This window comes from Crotalus tigris, unplaced genomic scaffold, assembly GCF_016545835.1.
Source record: "Crotalus tigris isolate CLP2741 ecotype Arizona unplaced genomic scaffold, ASM1654583v1 scf7180000017968.19369539983:2297261, whole genome shotgun sequence".
Lineage (NCBI taxonomy): Eukaryota > Metazoa > Chordata > Lepidosauria > Squamata > Viperidae > Crotalus > Crotalus tigris.
Genome location: NW_024096750.1, coordinates 1409497 through 1429411, shown reverse-complemented (window position 1 = coordinate 1429411; position 19915 = coordinate 1409497). Strand labels below are relative to the sequence as shown.

The following is a 19915-nucleotide window of genomic DNA, read 5'->3' as shown; positions in this document are numbered from 1 at the left end:
AAGCAGGATCGTGAATAAATCAGTTTGCTTTAAAGTAATAATGAAATAACAATCATGTATATATTACGATTTTAAATTACTTTCAAGTCTCAATATTCCAACATTTTCCCCCCTGTAGATCAGGAGTCCAGCAAAATCTGTACTGGAAAAGGAGCTGTGACTCTTTGGGCATCTGCAGCTTCTGAGAAGAATCTCAGGGTTAGCCATCCAAAGTCTACACAAGACATCCAGCACACCAAAAGTAAGATCCAGTCTGGGAGATCATATCACAGAAAAGCAAAATAATTCATTGATCCTCTGATCCTTGATTGGGTTAACAGACAAGTTCCTGGTTTAAAAGATATAATCCAAAAATAAAACATGTAGATTGTTAACTGAAATTGCATGCTGAGATTGGATCGACTGATGTTTAGCTGTTTCAAGGATTGATTAGAGAATATAATTGCAAATAAGCAAACATTTCAAAGACACAGTGCAAATTTCAGTGAAACAAAGAATGAATCAACACTTGAATATGAGAATAAAGTCTCAGAAATTCAAAGTGTGCATTTTAAGTTTATGTAAAATACTTGAATTCCATTCTTTTAGGGTTAGCTAAACAACTCACTTTAATGTTTTAAAAGTCTACTTACATAGAAGCTCAAGAAATTCTGTTTTTATTCTACTGATCTTTTGTGGGAAGGGGAAGTATCTTCTACTTGAATGGTTATGATATCTCACTACAATGGCATTTTGTTGTGTTCACTTAGAAAGATATATATATATATATATATATAATTATAGTAAACAAACTCTGAGTAAGAATATTTAAATGGGTACTGAGCAGGACGTGCCATTCTCTAGGATATTTTTGTTCTCATGATGACATAGAATCACCACGCTGTTCATTTCTGAGTAAGCGCTACTATGCAAAGTATAGAAAACGAAAGTAGTGAAGAAACTGGAGGCAGATGGAAAAAGAAAATTTAATTCAGTGTAGATTACTGTGTATTAGTTCTATTCACATGCCTCTCCTTACTTTGCAAACTTGTAAGCTATTCTTTCTTCAACATCCATACACATATTCATACTTTTTTAAAAATAGAATTTCTAGTATACAATATAAAAAATAAAAAAAGAAAAAAGAGAAAACATAGAGTTACGATTTCTGCTCTTATTACTTCTGTCTCCCTGTCTGTCTTTCTGTCTATATCTATCTATCTATCTATCTATCTATCTATCTATCTATCTATCTATCTATCTATCTATCTATCCTATTATTTCAATTTTATTCTTTTCCCTTCCTCTTTGATCCTTTTTAATCCCCAAATCCATAAATCATCAATCCATAGAACATAGAATAATAGGGTTGGAAGGGATGTTTTCTAGTCCAATGCCCTGCTCAAGCAAGAGACCCTATACCAGGGGTAGACAACCTTGGCTCTTTTATGACTCGTGGACTTCAACTCCCAGAATTCCTGAACCGGCCATGCTGAGGGGACAGGGAGAGGTTTCCAAGCTGAGCCATGCTGGCTCAGGAATTCTGGGAGTTGAAGTCCACGAGTCATAAAAGAGCCAAGGTTGCCTATTCCTGCCCTATACCATTCTGGACAAATGGCTGTCCAGTCTCTTCTTGAAAATCTCCAGTGATGGAGCACCTGCAATTTCTAGAGGCAAGCCATTCCACTGATTAATTGTTCTCACTGTCAGTTCTAGGTTGGATCTCCCTTCCACTTATTATTTCTTGACCTGCCCTCGGATGTTTTGGAGAATAGTCAACCCTTCTTCTCTATGACAGCCCCTTAAGTACTGGAAGACTGCTATCAGACTACACATAAGGTCCTGCCTCAGCTATCTTCTCAGGAAAGCATAACTTTTGAAACAGGCGTTATTACGAAAGGAACTTTTAATAAGAGGAAGTGATTGCAGAGAAGCCAGGCAGAATCTGAAGGTCCCATGTGAATCGTTAAACTAATTTACCATTGTCCAAGTCCCACCCCAGTGCTCCAGTCCATCAGGAGCCAATCCACTGGTGTGAAGGTGTTCTGAGAACTCCAAGATGAGAAGGTGATAATAAGTTGTTGTCTGGTGCCATGACCTGGGTTACAGGTAGGAACTAGCTGGAAAGGAGTCCATCCCCTCTCCCTAATTCTTCCACAGATATATCAAAGCGAAAGCATTAAATTCTTCAATCTGGAAGTAACATTCCCCTCTCCCCTCAAAATGGCAGTGTTCTGACAGGGACCTGACACATACCTAGTTCCCTCAGCAATTTATATTGTTTAACCTTCAGACTCCTTATCAGCTTTGTTGCTCTCCTCTGTACTCTTTCTGAAGTTTGACATCTGTTTATATCATTGTGACCAGAACTGGAAGCAGTGTTCCAAGTGTGATCTCACCAGTGCAGTATAAAGTAGTACTGTCACTTCATATGATCTTGAAACTATCCCTCTGTTGATGCAACCTGGACTGCATTAGCCTTTTTGCCAACTGCAGCACATTGCTGGCTCATATTTAGGTAGTGATTTAGTAGGACATTTAGATCCTTGTCATAGTTACTACTATTGAGCCAGGAAACACCTAGTCTATATCTGTGCATTTGGTTTTCCTGCCTATGTGTAAAACTTTTCTCACCACCGAACTGCATTTTGTTGGATATGGCTCAGTGTTCAAATCTGTCAAGTTCTTCCGAATCAAGTCTATCATCTACAGCAGTGTTTCTCAACCTTGACAATTGACAATTCCACAGCCAGCATTGCTGGCTGTGGAATTCTGGGAGTTGAAGTCCACATGCCTTAAAATTGTCAAGGTTGAGAAACACTGATCTACGGCATGGGTATCAAACTCGCCATGTCACGTGACACATCGCAACGTATCACAACTTTTTTTGCATTGCCGGAGCTGGGGTAGGTGCCGCTTTCATATGATGCAACCAGCCCATGGGCCGGCAGTTTCACACCCCTGAACTACAGTGTTAGCTATTGCCCCCAGCTTGGTGTCATCTAAAAATGTAATTAATTACCCTTCTATCCCCTCATTTACATCATTTATGAAGATGTTGGAAGAGTAGTGGGTCTAAGACAGAAGTTGAGGTACCCCACTGCATGCTTCCCTCTATGTAGATATAGTTCCATTGAGGACTTCCCACTGAATATGGTTGGCCAGCCACTTGTGAATCCATCTGGTGGTGGTACTGTCTATCCCATATTCTATTTTATCAAGAAATAGGCTGTGGTCTACTTTGTCAAATAATTAAGTAGTTCCACTTTCTCCCTGCTTCCTCTTACATCCTTGCCATCTTCTCTCAATAGTGGACCAATCATTTCCTTGACTTTTTTCTTGTTTTTTACATGTTGAAAGAAATGTTTCTATAATTATTTTGGGCATTTGTTGCATGTCTTATTTAGTTCATTTTGAGCCTTAGCTTTCCTGACTTAGTCCTTACAGATTTGGGTTATTTGCTGATAGTGTGTTTTAGTTATATGTTCAGTGGTGAACCACCAGTATTTCACATATCCTCATGCACTCTTTATTTCCATTATCTATTACTCTTGCTACCCTTATCTTCCATGTTACTGCCTCAAGGCCCTCTTTCATAGCCCTTTCATATTCCTCTGTTATTTGTATAGACTTATTTCTATATATCCCCAAAAAGCATACAAATTAGCAGTGTTCATTGCCTTATCTTCAGTGTTGATGAAGGGGAGATACAAACATACATACATACATTTTATATATATACATATACATATACGTATACATATACGTAGATATAGATATATAGCATAGTTACATCTGTCATGACTCCACAGCTGAATCAATAAGCCATATTTTTCATCACTGCTCCCTCTATCACACTGGTAAGCAAAATTCATAACCCTTTCTTACCCTTTAGGTAGACTGATTGGAAAGTTCTTTGTTTGCTGATTTCTCCACTGGTAGTATTTTTGCTAAATTGCCATTGGTATTAGAAGATTCTGAGCACTGAAATTCAATATGTTTATTTCTTTTATCTTTTCTCTATATTTATAGAGAAATAGTAGAATATTACCAATTTCCTTCTGTAATCGTCTCCATGGGGAGTTTTTTGGTCTCTAATCACGAATTAAAAATGTTAAAGTCATACTCCATACTCTCCTCTTGTTATGCTTCTCGTATTTAGCAGTAGCCCTAGCAAGTCTGCTTGACCTTGCCAACTACAACATAGCTGCTGGGGACAATAACATGCTATAGCAGCCACTGCCCATCCTGTAATCATTATTCGCCTTAGGCATGTTGTAATGTAGGAAATGGCACTGATACACACAGTGTACTGTTAAAGTACTTAGCCATCTGTTTTAGTTATAGTAAAGATAATAAAGAACATGTGTGGACTTCAGCTCACAGAATTCTATGCATGCATGTGCATTTGTAAAATGGGAATGGAATTTTATGCACGCAAATGTAATTTATTTTATTCATACATGATAGGGGAAATGAAACTTTATTCATGCACAGAAATGTATAGAGTATGGACAGATCTTTGTCTGTTATGACCAAAGTCTGCTAAACTCTTCTGGTGTAACTCTACAGCTGAATCAGTAGGCCACATTTTTCTTTAGTGCCCCCTTTATCACACAATTCTGCTAAATCATTAATTGTATGCAGAGCTGGACAGACAGCGGCCAGATGCTAAACTGGAAAAAGATTTGGCTTGATCATGGACTTGCACATGCTCTTTACATATGATACTATCTCAGCTAATCCAGGGACATTTATATTATCCTCACAAGAATCCTGTGCAGATTTATCTCTCGTTTCCTCTCTCCTGCTTATTTATGCTTCTTTCAAATTCCATTTCCAACTTCCTTAGGGAGGAGAGCCTCATCTCTGCCTCCTAACCCAAATTGTGGTCTTTATGTCCTGCCCCCATCAGCAGCAACATTGCCATTTACTGATAGCTGCCATTGACAAATGACTGGAAAAAGTCTTTGTAAGGTTTAAAGTGAGGGAAAATAGAAATGAAAATGGTTTGATCTAAGACTAATTTGACTCTACAGTATATTCAGTTTAGCTATATTTTTTTAACCAATCAGTTTATCTTCTAAAACAGGCGTGTCAAACTGCCGGCCCATGGGCTGGATGTGTCATGCTGAAACCGTGCCCACCTCATTGCTGGCAATGGGGAAAAAGTCACAATACGTCGCGTGACATTGTGAGTTTGACATGCCTGTTCCAAAATGTACATTTACATCCTTGACCCCCTTAATGGTTTGGAATAATTTATCTTAAGGAAGCGATTATTGGGCAATAGAGCAATAGTTAATAATAAATAAAACATAGTATAGTAAATAAATAGTAATTGTGTACTAATAGGTACTGCCTTTATGCTAAAGTTTTCACAACATTCTAAACTTTTTGGAATAATCCAATTAATATTGGGGGAATGAAGAAGGTCTGTTTATTTAAGCTACTTACTACTTATTTAAATAGTAAATTATTACTATTTATGCTCTGCTCTCTTATTCTCTCTATGTGTCCTTTCGGCCTTTGACTGTTTTTGAGGGCATGACATAAAATTAATTGTTGGTCCAGAAAAGTTGATCGTGCCTGATTTTCAGGTTCTTTTACTATGCAGCTTCTTTCACATTGCTGCTATTTGGCCCTTTTTTCCCACGCTCTTTCTATACATTTCCAGCAATCCAAAAGGAATGTTGGGAATGGGCTTCTTGTGCAGATTCTCTTAGTTGTGTTTTGAAAAGTGTGTTGCTGAGCTAGGGAGATTATTTTTCTCATGTTTTGTGAAGGATGGGAAAGATAAGTGGTGCCAAAATCAAACATAGAAAAATGTCAGAAGGAGGGTTTTTTGTTTTAAAAAAGAGGCATAAACTTGCCTGGAATCTAGTTAAGAAATCTGCAATGCCATGATAATATTTCTAGCCCCCGAAAGGAGAGTTTTGGATTTTACTGTTACGATTTCAGAGCAGTATAAATAAGGCAAGCATTTAAAGTGTTAACACTATGCTTCGTGTTCTTGCTGGGCTCCACAAAGATAGCATGTGACATATTGGTGCTTTTAAATGCACTTGCTGGTTTGTAGCCCACTTTTCTGGCAAGGCTAATGAAGGGCAGACACATTTTCCGCTCTCGGCCTGCATCATAGCTTAAATATTGAAATCTTCCATTTGAAATAATGTGTGGCATTTGAAAGTCTCATTGAGAACTCTGGCTGCCTTTTTGTGTGCTAGAATGAAATGTCAGTGAACAATTGTTTCTTCACTGCTCTAAACTATGGCTTTGTGTTTGTAAAGGTCAGGCGTTGTAAGGAGTCATGTTTCTATGGGAATTAGGCAGCCTTGCTGGAAAGTGTTCCGGGCACAAAATGAAGTAGTCCGTTTCTCTGCTCTTCTCTAATGTATTAAAATATGATGTTTCTTCCCCTTTCTTATTCCCTCTGATGCTTGTCACCAGCTCATTCAACTGAACAGAAAGGAGAAACCAACACAGGTAATTATTAAAACTTCAGTTTTTTACTATTTCCTCAAAACATCGGTTGTTTATGCAAGCATAAATCTTCATCGTTAAGTATTGTTTAAATGATCCGAAAGTCTTCATTTTGTAGATGGCTGGAGAGGACTTTCTGGCGTTGACTCAAATAGGGAGATTCTGTCTGTGAAGGATTACTGGAGCGTGAGACCAAACGTCTTTGAGACCAAGCCACAAGTAAGTAGCTAGCTGAAAGCCTAGATGGGTATGAAAAAGGCATGTGTCTTAGATGTGCCTCTGACTTGTAATTTGAGTAATTTGTATTTACACCAAGGAATATTACTTTGTAAAGCTGGCGTTTTGAAAAGTGAATTGGTTGGTTTGCTTTCATGATTTGGTGTTTCCAAAATGTTGTCAGTCAGATACATCAGGCACGAACTCAGGAAATCCTTCTCCACTTGGTCCACTGCATGCTAGGATCCCCTGGAATACAGAAAAGAATAAACTTGCTTATGATTTGTATAATTTCCAAAATACGCTTCCTGAGAATCATAATCTTAATCATTGTCATAACATATAGGAGGGCCGTGTCCATCCTCTGTTTCCTCTTTTCTCTCCCAGTTGTTAATCTTCTTGTAGTCTAATTACACTGTTACTGTGATCAAGTCTAGATAATTTGCATCTAAATCAGAGAGCTTTGATATCGGAAAAATTCATTATAGAAATAAATTCTAACAAGATTCCTTCACTGCAGTGTTAGGAAGTTGCTGATAATTCTGTGGTTCTGCCTCCAATTTTATTTAAATATTCTTTACATTTTTTTCTTAAAGCCTAAATTTCTCCTTGCTTGTTTGGCTTTGGCAATAGAAGTATGAATTTATTACATAGTAGTGAAAATATAGCTTGAATTGAATGTAATTTTATTTTAGATTCTTTAGGAGAAACCATAGTTTATCACATTCAGATATGAGATTCACTTTTAATCATTTATATGTGTGTGTGTGTGTGTGTGTGTGTGTGTGTGTGTGTGTGTGTGTGTCTTTGGTTATTCGGGTTTTCTCCCGCGTCAAATTGGAAGTGTCTTGGTGACGTTTCGACGAAGTCTCATTCGTCATCTTCAGGCTGGTGTTTTCTCCTAGAAGCACAAAGCCGAAAACACCAGCCTGAAGATGACGAATGAGACTTCGTCGAAACGTTGCCAAGACACTTCCAATTTGAAGTAAAATAAGGTGATCACAAAGATAAAATTATAAACATAAATGTTTAATCTACAAAACCAAGCTTTCGTCGGCCACACTACCAACATTGTCAGGGTATAAAATGCTGGATCTGGGAGCTCGTTTTTATGTGGCTGGCTGCCTCTGCGCTTTGACCCTGGACCGGGTCATAGGTCCGCCCATCAGCATCGGCTGTGTAGTTCTTAAAGGGGCTGTTTCTAAAGTTGTCTTCTCCTCTCCAATTGCTGTTGTTTTCTTTGTGCGTGTGTGGGTGCCTGGAGATCCACTGTTCATCCGCTTCTGGTCGTCCCTCCCCACCCCCTCATTCATCTTAGTTTGCCTCTGTATTGCTGCGCTATCTAGCGTGTGTGCTTCAAGCTCTGTTCCTCTATTTGCCAGCCCTGTTGTTTTCCTTGCCCGTGTGTAAACTCCTAGGGGTTGGTTATCTCGTTCCTGTTTCTTATCGCTCCCCCTTCTCTCTCTCTCTCTAACGGATGAGCTCCTGTGCGTGTTAATGGGTTGCTAACCGGGCGTGTCTTTGGAATGGCTCCACTACTTGTTACCCTCATTCCCTCTTTCCGGGTATGTGTGTATGCCCCTTGGGGGAAGTCATCCGGTGGTACTTGTTCATTGTTCTCCTTCCCTCGTCCTGACTGGATTGAGTTGTTTGTGCTTTGGACGCCTGTGGGATATATTTCCCTCGTGTTTTTTCTCATCCTCCTTGTTCTTCCATGGATCTGAACATCAGCTCCTGGGGGTGGGTTGTCTGTTGGCATTATGTCATCCCTCCTCTCCTCTTTCATGTTTAAATGGGTTAGAGACATCATTTTACTTGTGGGGTGTATCCGCAGTTCATTGCTTTCTCTCAGGGTTATGATCACCTCCCCTGTCATCCTCTCTTTCTGATCTCGTACGGAGTGAATTGGTCGCCTGTGTTTCCAACTGGCACCCCGTCTTTCCCATCCCCTTAATATGTGATATGCTGGAGGGAGCTCTGTGTGACGATTGATGGAGTGTTTGTCTGACAGCCAGGCTTGTTTGAGGAGGCGGCCTCCCTTGGTGTTATCTTGGGATATGGCCTCGACGTTGGTGAGGTCGAATCCATGGCCGTAGTTAGCCATGTGGGTCCACACCTGTGAATATTACTCTCTTCTCTTAACTGCCAGCTCATGCTCGTGGACCCTGGTCTTAAGTCTCTTGGAGGTTTCACCAACATAATCGCAGGGGCAATCCTTGCAATTGATTTTATATATTACTGAGGATTTTTCTCCAGTGGGGAGTGGTTCCTTGGGGCGCATGATCCTAGCACGGAGAGTCTGGTCTGGTTTGTGGGCTATCTTCACGTTGAAGGGGGCTAGCAGTCTGGCCATTACTTCTGATACTCTGTTGATGTAAGGCAGGGTCGTTTGTATGGGCTGTGTGCATGTCGCCTTGTCTTGTGCGTGAATGCGTGGTTGGTGTAGTCTGCTGTGCCGTTTAATAAACTCTGTCGGATAACCGTTACGTCTGCATACCATACGCGATAGAGGTAATTTTTTTCTTCCATTCTAGCTCTGTCCGTGTTGCAATGTGAGTCAATGCGTTTAATTAAGATCTTAATGCAGCTAATCTTGTGTGCTACCAGATGGTACCCATGAGTGTTCCTTTAATCTGTTCATATAAGATTGGACTAGCCAAATGGCTGAGCGGCCGGATTAACCATCTTGTGGACAATAATAAGACCACTTTAAGATTGGCAGAGGAGTTCCTGAAAAAAATCAGAACTCTGAAGGTGGAGGATGATGAGGTGATGGTGTTGTATGATGTCACCTCGTTCTTTACCTCCATCCCACAAGAATGGCTATCATGGTATTAAAAGATCGCCTCCAAGAGACACAAGAACAACGACGGGACCCCCTCCACACCGAGGACTTAGTGCAATTAATAACTTTGTGCCTTAAGACACACTTCACCTTCCAAGGAATCTTATATGAACAGATTAAAGGAACACCCATGGGGTCACCCATCTCGAGTGTTGTGGCGGAGGCGGTCTTGAAACAACTAGAGACTGTGGTGATGGCAGACTACCACCCTAAATTTTGGATCTGGTATGTCGATGACACCTTTGTGGTGATTAAAAAACAAGACAAGAATGGCTTTATGGATAAACTGAATTCCGTTTACCCGGATATCTGGGTCACGACAGAGGAGGAGAATCAAGAGGCCCTCGCCTTTCTTACTATCTTTCATGTTCTAGATAAGGGCCAACGTGACAGCTGACACAAGGTGCCATTATGTGAGGATAGAAGGTAATTTAAGTTCATCCGTTGACTGATGATGATATTTGAGAGCTATATGAGAAGTTGTCATCTATGTAAAATGTGCTACTTTGGAAAAAAAGATTCCTCTCATGAGCAGCTCTTTCCTTGAGGTAGGGTCGTTGAATGTCCTGCACCTCTCTATTGTTATTATCTCAAGGTATTGTCTCCCACAGGCTGCCACTTCCTCTCCCACCAACTCAGTTCAAACTGAGGTTATAACAGGGCCTTTCCAACAGATTCAGCCAGGCAGAGAAGAATCCAGCCCAAGCACATCACCAGCATCTCTCCGCCATTTTGACCAAGGTTTAGAAATCTCAAACAACGTGTCTCCTGGTTTCTTTCTGGCCCTTCCAACGCTAGATGATTTCATTCCCCCTCACCTCCAGAAAACTCCCAACCACCAGCACCCATTGTTTTCACCTCAGACTGCGCTACACACTCATGCAAAAGTGCCTTCACTCTCATCACCACCTCCTCTACTGATCCCTCCGGCCACAGAAACCTCAAGCAGCATTTTGGCGACTGAAAGCACAGGAATGGTCTTTCGAACAGTAAGCCTTATTACACCCATGCTGAGTCTACTGCTAAATAAGTATACCCAGGTTGAAATCACCTTTCCCTGGCATATCAAACCTGGACTTTGGCACTTTTTGATAGTGGCATGAAATTTTGCTTCTGTTCTGTGGCATGTATATTGTTTGTCTCTTCTGGCCTTAAAACTCTTTCCTATAATATTCAATTCTGTTCTTTCCTCTTTTTTCATATTTAAAAACTCTATGCATTTAGCTGTAAGCAGCATATTACAACCAAAAATAAATGATGGAAGCCTTAGATCATGAATGAGGAGCATCTGGATTAATTGTCCATGAGTTTTTCCCATCTCAGGAGATCCTTCTCTACAGTTCATAACCTTTCTCCATGGAAATCATAAAGTGTTACATCCATATCTTTCCTTCTGCACAGAAAAAATAATTGAATCAGATCTGTTGCAAAGAGAGAAAGGAATTGTTTTCATCCAGAGATGACACAGAGAAAATTTCCCTGGTCATCCTAACATATTCCTTAGATTCGTTCTTGCTGGAGATATCCTGGGAAGTTATCCAGATGTTGGGCTAGGCGACCTTTATTATTCATGGATTAGGTTAGCCGTACAAAATTTAGGGAGGTTGCAACAAGGGTGTGAAGTGGACCCATTCAAAATGATTATGACAGAAGACCTACCTGTTCACAAAATGGCTGTCTTAAGAGCCAGCCATAAAACATCTTATTTGGCTAAAGGCAACAGGCCTAAGTTGCTCTCTAGCATACCACTGGGATTGAGTTAATGGAAGATCTGATGTCTTAGGACAGATTGCCTTTCCTGTCCTTAGAACATACTGTGCCAGGAATGTTAGGAAATATGCAATGCATTATTTGTGGAGTAGCCTTTGAAGATGGATCAGAAATAAGGCCAGGATGCAGTAGAAAGGGTGGTGATTGGATGTAGCAGCTCTGCTATATTTACAACCAATATTAAATTCTTGTTTATCCACGGTGGGGCTTCATCATGGAACAAAAGGCGCTTAGTGGGCTTGAAAACCAATATTTTTATTCAAGCCTTTATGAAATGTTTAAGAGGATTGTGTTGCTGGTTTTGAGTTTCAGTTTCTCCATCCATCCGTGAATTCTAAAACCATTTGGGAATGGGCAGAATATAAATCTGTATAAATGAAACTAATAACATGCAAAGCCTCATCATGTTTAACACTCTTTGGGTTTGCATCCTCATAGTATTATCAACCCTTTTTGAGAGTAGCAGTTTATGCAATTTTTATTTATCTGTCACACCTGTTTTCTTTTGCAGGATGCATATAGACAAACATATACATAAAATCCAACTTCCCACACCTTGCCCTTTTTGGCAGACAGGCAATGATAAGAGGTTTGAGTGTCCTCTTCTCTCTGGACCAAAGTATCTCTTCCATCCACACCAGTGGTTGTCAACCTTTCTAATGCCACGACCCCATAATACAGTTCCCCATGTTGTGGTGACCCCCAACCACTTATACATCACCGGGTGCCAGGGGTGTGGCCAAAGAAAAGGGGGGGAAAATGGCGGACAGCCTTGTTTGGCGACCCCCGTGAAATGGTCGTTCGACCCCAAATGGGGTCCCGACCCACAGGTTGAGAACCACTGATCCACACCATATGTGGGTATGTGTGGCCTCATAACAACTCATCCCACCTGAACATCCCTATTAGCTGTGTTATGGTTGTGGAAGGGCCAAAGGAGCAAGCCAAGAGTGTTGAGGATTGAGGGATTGTGTCTGAGACCCACTGCATTTGAGGTGGTGCAGAGACTAAGGAATGTACAGGGTCTCCATTACCTGTGAGCATCATTAAAGTACTGCTCTAGCCCTGAGAAAGAGACATCCAATTATCTCAAAATGTGAACAGCATCAGTCAAAGGGGTAAATGAGCCATTCAGCCACATCAGTCCCTTCCATAAGTAAAGACTCAATGTGATTCATTCAGATGAACCATTGTCTAGTTATGGATTGGAAGGAGTCTGATAGCACATTTTTCAACTCACAAATTGTAAGGGATAAGCTTTCATGAGCTGCAGCCATCAAATTGTAATGAGGTGGGGCGGGAGGGAAGAAAGGAAGACAGGTGCTTATGCAGATCCAGGTTACACGCGAGACAAATAACCCTTAAGAAAGGATTGTTCTGGGTCAACTGTGACAATAACCTTTCATTGACTGAAAATCTGATTGCAAAAGTGTCCAAGATTGAAGGGCAATATCACCTGTTAATAGTTATAGTAGCAGAAACAGGAGCATCTTCAGTCCCCATAGTGGCACGGTAGACTCTAGGGCAGTGTTTCTCAACCTTGACAATTTTAAGGCATGTGGACCTCAACTCCCAGAATTCCACAGCCAGCATTGCTGGCTGTGGAATTCTGGGAGTTGAAGTCCACATGCCTTAAAATTGTCAAGGTTGAGAAACACTGCTCTAGGGTCAAGTTCAAGCTGTTGGAGTGAGGAGTGATGTGTCTGCCCATGGCTGGGCCACTGATGTGCAGGTATACATTATTACCAAAGGTGAAGTGGTTAAGGATGAATGCAAAGTCCCACAGTCTAATGGTTAGGCATGGTGTATTAGTATTAGTGATGATGTTCTTAATGATTTGAAGTCCATGTTTGTGGGGGATGTTGGTGTTTACTGCCTAAATATCCATGGTGACTAAAATTGTGTTATTAGGGAAATTGCCCATGGATCTCAGTCTTCTCGGGAAATCTTTTGTAGCCAAGAGTGCTAGTGATATGAGATTTGAGTACAGAGTCCATACAACCTGATATTCCACGTTTATGAGAGTAACATTTCTTTTGTTTTCAAGGTCTGAGTATGACCCAGATAAGTTAGTATTGGAGGGACAACCTTACCATAAGTTATATGTTGGCAGTATGCAAGTGGTAGGTCTTAAGACTCAGTGCTGTGTTAGACTGGGAAAATCCACCGGGAAGAAATTCAGGTTAAAAAAGACAAGGTGCTCCATCAGATCCGCATGGGTGATAAGTGTCAACGTGCTACTATCTGGAGAACTGTTACTGAGGATCCTGATTGATCGGTACCTCTTATAGATCTGACTTGTATGTTGGGGTTGGTCACCCAACCCTTGGAATGTCTCATGCTCTCATCTAAGTATGATAGGTGAACCAATCAGTAGCATCTGGCAATGCATTAAACATGCCCCAGAGAGGTTGGCATGCTTGAACGTGACCTAGAGTCTACTGTGCCAATATGGGGACTGAAGCTGCTCCTGTTTCTGCTACTATAACTATTAACAGATGGTACTGCCCTTCAGTCTTGGACCCTTTTACAATCAGAGTTTCAGGCAATGAAAGGTTTTTGCCACTGTCAATGATGCTTCCCTTCATCCTTCAGTCACAGAGACAGGCCAGCAAGGTTGAAGCACAAACATAGCACATTTGAACTACAGTGAGGTGGGGTGGGATCTCAAATTCAGGGATCCAGATGGATCCTTGCCAGTAAGAGGATCAGCCTCCAGTCACAGATTCTTTCATTTTTCCCTCTCATGGTCTCTTCCTAGAAGCAGAGTCCAGTCCAGAACAGCAGTTCACTTAGCTGTGTTCTCGCATGGCCACTCCGCCTGTCCCCCAATCACTTCACTGAATCTCGAATAGTAGCAGCTGCTGAACTGGTCAAGGTGTAGATAATTTATTTTGGGAGCACCAGCAAAATACAAGTCAACAATTACGGATTATCTGTGCAGAATCCTTTAAACAGTTGCCTTCAGTCTTAGCTTGGAAAAACATTTCTAGATATTTTGGGTTTCAAGCTTCAGAATGACTACATGGGCTCAGACTATTTGATGCTTGAAGCAGTAAGTGTATTTCTATTACCACAAATGAAGAGATTCTGCCACTGGTTGTGGCTGACCAGGTTTTTATCAGTCTCCAAACTGGAATGTCTTTGTCCTGACTGACTCTACATTCTTCCTCCCTCGCATAGTCCTGGTTTTACTAACATCCTGCTGGCTAATTGCTTGCAAATAGTATTGCCAATCTTCTTTCTAAAATAGAGAGAGCTCATCAAGCATGAGGCTAGCATGTGCACAAACAACCACTCCTGCCAGTAACTCTGTGTATTCACTTTCTCTTTTCTGGCCCAGAACGTAATTACTCATCCTTTTTTCTGTATGTGCACCAGGAAAGATGTTGTGTGAAAGCAACTTCTTGTGCTGGTGGGTTATGTTAAACTGTTCCATTTGCTTGTTTGTTTTTTTTCATTGCCAAAACGGTCCTCAACAATCTTACACGGTAATGATCTTCACACTTGTGTGTTTCAGGATACCTGCTCCCAGCCACATGAAGCCTCTAAGTCCAGTGGTGGCCCTGCTGTCTCAATGACGATCAACAGATCTTTGGGTGCTTACCCTTCCACCACAATTGTCAACCCTACAATTGTCCTTCTGCAGCACAACAGAGGTAAAATGAAAGCCCCTCTTCTTCCTGGTTCATATTTTGCTAGAAATATTATTTGATGATGGGGATGCCGTCATGAAATGGAAGACACTCCAAACTTCCCAGAATAGCGACATTTCCTAAGGGGCAAAGAAAGTCACAAAGTAAAGGACAAAAAAAGTGCCCAAAGTATCTAGCTACTATAATGCTAATCAAAATACCAAACAAAAGGCAATCAAAATCTTTGTAGGTCTGAAGTAAACTTTATTGTGTAATAAGCCAAATGAGGTTCAACATAGTTCACATCAGTAGCCTTTTATAATGCAACTGTGAAAAAATAAAAACTTCCTAAAAGGTTTGAGGGAAAAAAAAAAACCAAGAAATTGGTAACTTGTTTTCTGAGGTACAGTTATATTGACTTACATCTCACTTAATTTCCATTGTACATTCTACCATATTTATTTATTTACATTCCATTTTTATTATTTTTATAAATAACTCAAGGTGGCAAACATACCTAATATTACTTCATCCTTCTGTTTTCCTCACAACTACTATCCTGTGAGGTGGGTTGGGCTGAAAAAAAGTGACTGGCCTAAAATCTCTTTCATGACTAAGGCAGCACTAGAATTTAGAGCAGGGGTCTTCAAACTTGGCCCTTTTATGGCTTGAGGACTTCAACTCCCAGAATTCCTCAGCCAGCGTGCCTGGCTGAGGAATTCTGAGAGTTGAAGTCCACAAGTCATAAAAGGGCCAAGACCCCTGATTTAGAGTCTACTGGTTTCTAGCCTGGAGCTTTAGCCGCTAGAGCAGATTTTCTGTTTATAATTGTTCTTATGTGCTGTTGTGCAGCAGGTGTTTTGTTTCTCACTGCACAGTGGAAGATTTCTCACCAGTTGATGAGAAATGTATATTTATAGTCATAGGAAGAAGACATAAGAGATGACGGAATAGGTGGATTGCCTTTAGGTTTCTGGGTCCATAGGCTGAAAAGTGCCTTCCTGTTTTAATGTTTAGAGACCAGGCTATATTTAAAGCTCTGAAACGGACATAATACTGTATAAGATGTAGGAGATTTTGTTGTAATTGTAGAGAAATGAATGTGATTTGTTTAGCAAGAATGAGACTTCCAGTAGTTGTTTTGTGCCGTCCTACACTTAAGGAAAGGTAGAAATCATAAGACAGATGTCTCTGCTAATTTAACAGCAAGTTTATCTTTAGATCTTTTCCTGTCTCTGTCCAGGACACAACTTCTGCATTCTATTTTTGAAAGGGCAATTAACTTTGGGGTTCTACTTTTTTTACCTTTTTTGTCCATTCCCTGCAACTCTTCCTTTCATCTTATTTTTTTTTCAGTTATTTTTCGTCTTGCCTTTACTCTGGCTTCTAAAGATCTTATAAACAGGGAAGGGAAGGGAAAGGAAAGGAAAGAAATAATTTGTGCATGTGCATGTTTGAAAGGCACAGCACTCACTATGATCTTACAGAATATTAGGTTTTTTACATCAACATCTTCTGTGAAGCCCATTCAATTGATTCTGGCCATCACGAAGATAGTAAAATGCTTAATTCCATTGCAGGACTCAGAAGATGGAATCTGCATGCTAAAATGAGTAGGAAGAATCATCTAGGATAAATTTCAGCCCATGTTTATAACTTGATACCTTTTTCTCATGATTAAGCGCGGCATTATTTTTAGAGGAAGAAGTAGGCTGCTTATTTACATTTGTTCTGTGCAGCCTGAACAAACAGCTGAGCTGTGGTCCTCCCCAAAAATCATGTGATGATCATGAGGTGAAAGACATCATAACTATAAAGAAATATGAAAATCTTCCTTTAACTTCTTTCCACCTACCACTCCTTAGGTACAGGGAAAATGGAAGGTTAAAAACTTTATGTGAGCCTAATATAAATAGTCTAAAACTATTTTCATTCCTTCCTCTGAAGCAGTGGTTCTCAACCTTTTAATGCCGCGACTCCCAACCGGTCGTAAGTCGAAGACTACTCACTGGTGCAGCACCGTTTGCAGAATGGGACTTTTGGCGGGCTCAGCAGGGCAGAGACAGCCTGGACAATTCCTATTGGCTTTTGAAAGCCAATAGAATTAGACTCTATTCAAGAGAGTCTATTCTATTGGCTTTCAAAAGCCAATAGAATAAAAGGGAGTAGCACAGCTAAGGAAAAGGGGGGGAAAATGGCGGACTGCGTTGTTTGGCGACCCCCGTGAAATGGTCGTTCGACCCCAAATGGGATCCCGACCCACAGGTTGAGAACCACTGCTCTGAAGAATGTTATGCTGCTTCTGTTAATCCAGGCACCGTATTATTTGGCAGGCTTCCATCTCTACCAAAAGAAAACAAAAACAGACCATTACTAGTCATCTGACTTCATTCAGAAAGTGAATTAGAGGGGTTGCCTTCTACTCCAGGCTATCCACAGGTAGTCCTCCAGTTATGCCCACTTGTTCAGCGACCATTGGAAGTTACAACGGTGCTGAACACAGGATTTATGGCCAGTCTTTGAAGTTCCAGCCATTGCAAGGTCTCCTGTGATCATATATTCATCATTTGTGATCTTCTCAGCCAGCTTCCCATAAACCAGGGGCAGGCAACCTTGGCTCTTTTATGACTCGTGGACTTCAACTCCCAGAATTCCTGAGCCAGCCATGCTGAGGGGAAAGGGAGAGGTTTCCATGCTGAGCTATGCTGGCTCAGGAATTCTGGGAGTTGAAGTCCACGAGTCACAAAAGAGCCAAGGTTGCCTACCCATGCCATAAACAAAGCCAGTGGGAAGCCAGCAGGGAAGATTGCAAGTCTTTGGTAAGTCTCCTTCTGCCCCCTGGCCTTTCTTAGCTTGCATGCACAAACCCCATGCCCTCTTTCCTGGCCTCTCTGCACTCTGTTTTCCCCATCTTCCTTGAGCTCACTCACATGAACACATGCATCTTGTGCCCTCATTTCCTAGCCCCCCTGAGCTTGTACGACACTGCATAACCCTTAGCCTGCGTTAGGCCTCCCAGGAAGTCCTCCACCCCTGTGCAATACCTTACCTGTGAGCAGTGCTTTTTTTGCAAGAAAAAAGGTGCCAGAATTCCCATCTTGTTAATCTTTTATTTAAAAAAAATTATATGTTCAGTTCTTAACACAAATTTAATTTATTGTATTTAAGGCAAATGTCCATCGTAAATTTTGCACTACAAATTAAAAAAAGATTTTCAATTCACCAATATTTTTTAAAACAAAGAAATTGTTTACCTTTCGCACATAGTCAATCACTGTACACACCCACCCACACACGTCTGTTGTGTAACGAAATATAATGGTCACCGCCCGCAGTAAGCACACAGAACACGACTACACAACCAATCACAAGCCGAGCAGTGTCATAAGCCGAGCAGCACCATCACAACCAGCGCGGATGAAGTGCACATACATCGGCGCACAAGCAGCCCACATGCACCATTTTATGATTTTGCTGCTGATTTGCTACGCTTGACAGGGTGATTCAAGTTCACGTGCATCAAACATCAAATTTTCAAAAGTTACTTTTAAAACTTGGAAAATCCATCGAAAAAAAGTGCCAGAACTCTGTTCCGGTGCGTTCTATAACAAAAAAAGTACTGCCTGTGACTGTCATGGTTCCAATTAACGAAAGAACTTCAAAGAACTTCCAGGCATTGGATGTTCTTGCTTTGACAGTAACTTCCTCACTTCCTGCTTAGCAACCCTGCATCCTGGTTTACGACAATAACGTACTGGATTGCCTTTGGTCATGTGACATTGCATTTTACAACCGCATCACTCGGTAATGGCAATCCCAGTCCCAATTGCTTCTGTAACTGGAGGACCAACTGTTATGATCAAGAGCATTCAGCTGTTCAAAGATAATATAAACTCTTAAAATAAGGCCTTGTTTTTCAACCTAAACTTTCCTAAGCTGCCTGATGGTCTATTTATGATAGCTTTCTTTACTTGTGGAGTATCGGAGATGGTTAGAACTATGATAGTTTTCTTTACTTGTGGAGTATCGGAGATGGTTACAACTTATCCCTTTGTGATTTCATGAAGTTCTATGAGAAAGACTTTGCTGTCTGGTCTTCAGATTTAAAGTTCTACAGAGGGTAGTTCTCAGGCTTCTTTGCTGTAACCTTTCTTCATTTGGAGAATGATGATTGAAGATGTCGACTCTTACGGGCTGGTTATGTTTGGATCTTGTATTGCTGAACCTTTGCATCTTAAAAAAAGTTTGGTTTTAGATCACAAGGACTTATTTGGAGCTGTTGTGAATGCAATATCCATTTATGTGATACTGTTGCACACTTATCAAAGAATATACCAAATATTTATCAGCATTATTTTTGGTCTGGTGAATACAGATATAAACTGGCTTGTAAATAAATCAGGATTGATCAGTAAATTGGGATTGATCAGTAAAAGTAGGGAAGAATCTTGAGACCAGATTCTGTTCTGAAGAATCACAAATAGCTTCCACCTCAATAAACCAGAATAAACATTTTTGATCATTCATACTAAATGTTCCAGTTTGAGTCTTGCATCTCACTTAATTCAATAAAGGTGCAGCTATATGTTGCTCTGAATGTGCACCATATAGAATTCTTCTTGAATAAAACATATAAGGGGACCTTGTAAGGCAAGACATCCTTACTCAGACTTAGTCCCCATTAGTGTGTGTGGACTGTTTTGTGCTGTCCCATTGTTTTGGGCTTCGGTGCCCACATTGCTGGTAGCAAGTTAGTGTTGTAGCTTCCAGCAAGGAAAGTTCTTAGGGATTTTTAGCCTTCTGAATTTGTGGGGAAAAAAAGTATGTATGCCAATTTGTTTGAATCGAATATATAAACAGGTTACTCACGCATTATATATGGAACTCTTGCTCAGCACTTTTATTTGGAGGGCAAGGGGTTAAAAATGTTGGTTTTGATAAAATGCCAATGGGGGTGGGGTATTCAAGCTCTTGAGATTTTGTTCAA

At 40.7% G+C, this 19915-nt stretch overlaps 1 protein-coding gene across 25 annotated transcripts in view; it reads left to right on the top strand.

The window, feature by feature from the left end:
- SORBS1 (sorbin and SH3 domain containing 1) overlaps positions 1 to 19915 on the top strand; it is a 117040-nt gene that overhangs the window by 40738 nt on the left and 56387 nt on the right. For 22 of the 25 annotated variants that reach the window (XM_039345610.1, XM_039345608.1, XM_039345606.1 and 19 more), the window contains exons 4-8: positions 119 to 241; positions 6430 to 6465; positions 6581 to 6681; positions 10135 to 10512; positions 14814 to 14952. In XM_039345610.1, coding sequence (XP_039201544.1) covers positions 119 to 241; positions 6430 to 6465; positions 6581 to 6681; positions 10135 to 10512; positions 14814 to 14952 — 777 coding nt within the window. Of the gene's footprint in view, positions 1 to 118; positions 242 to 6429; positions 6466 to 6566; positions 6682 to 10134; positions 10513 to 14813; positions 14953 to 19915 lie in introns of those variants that run through there. The other 3 variants (XM_039345619.1, XM_039345620.1, XM_039345621.1) reach the window with 3 other exon arrangements.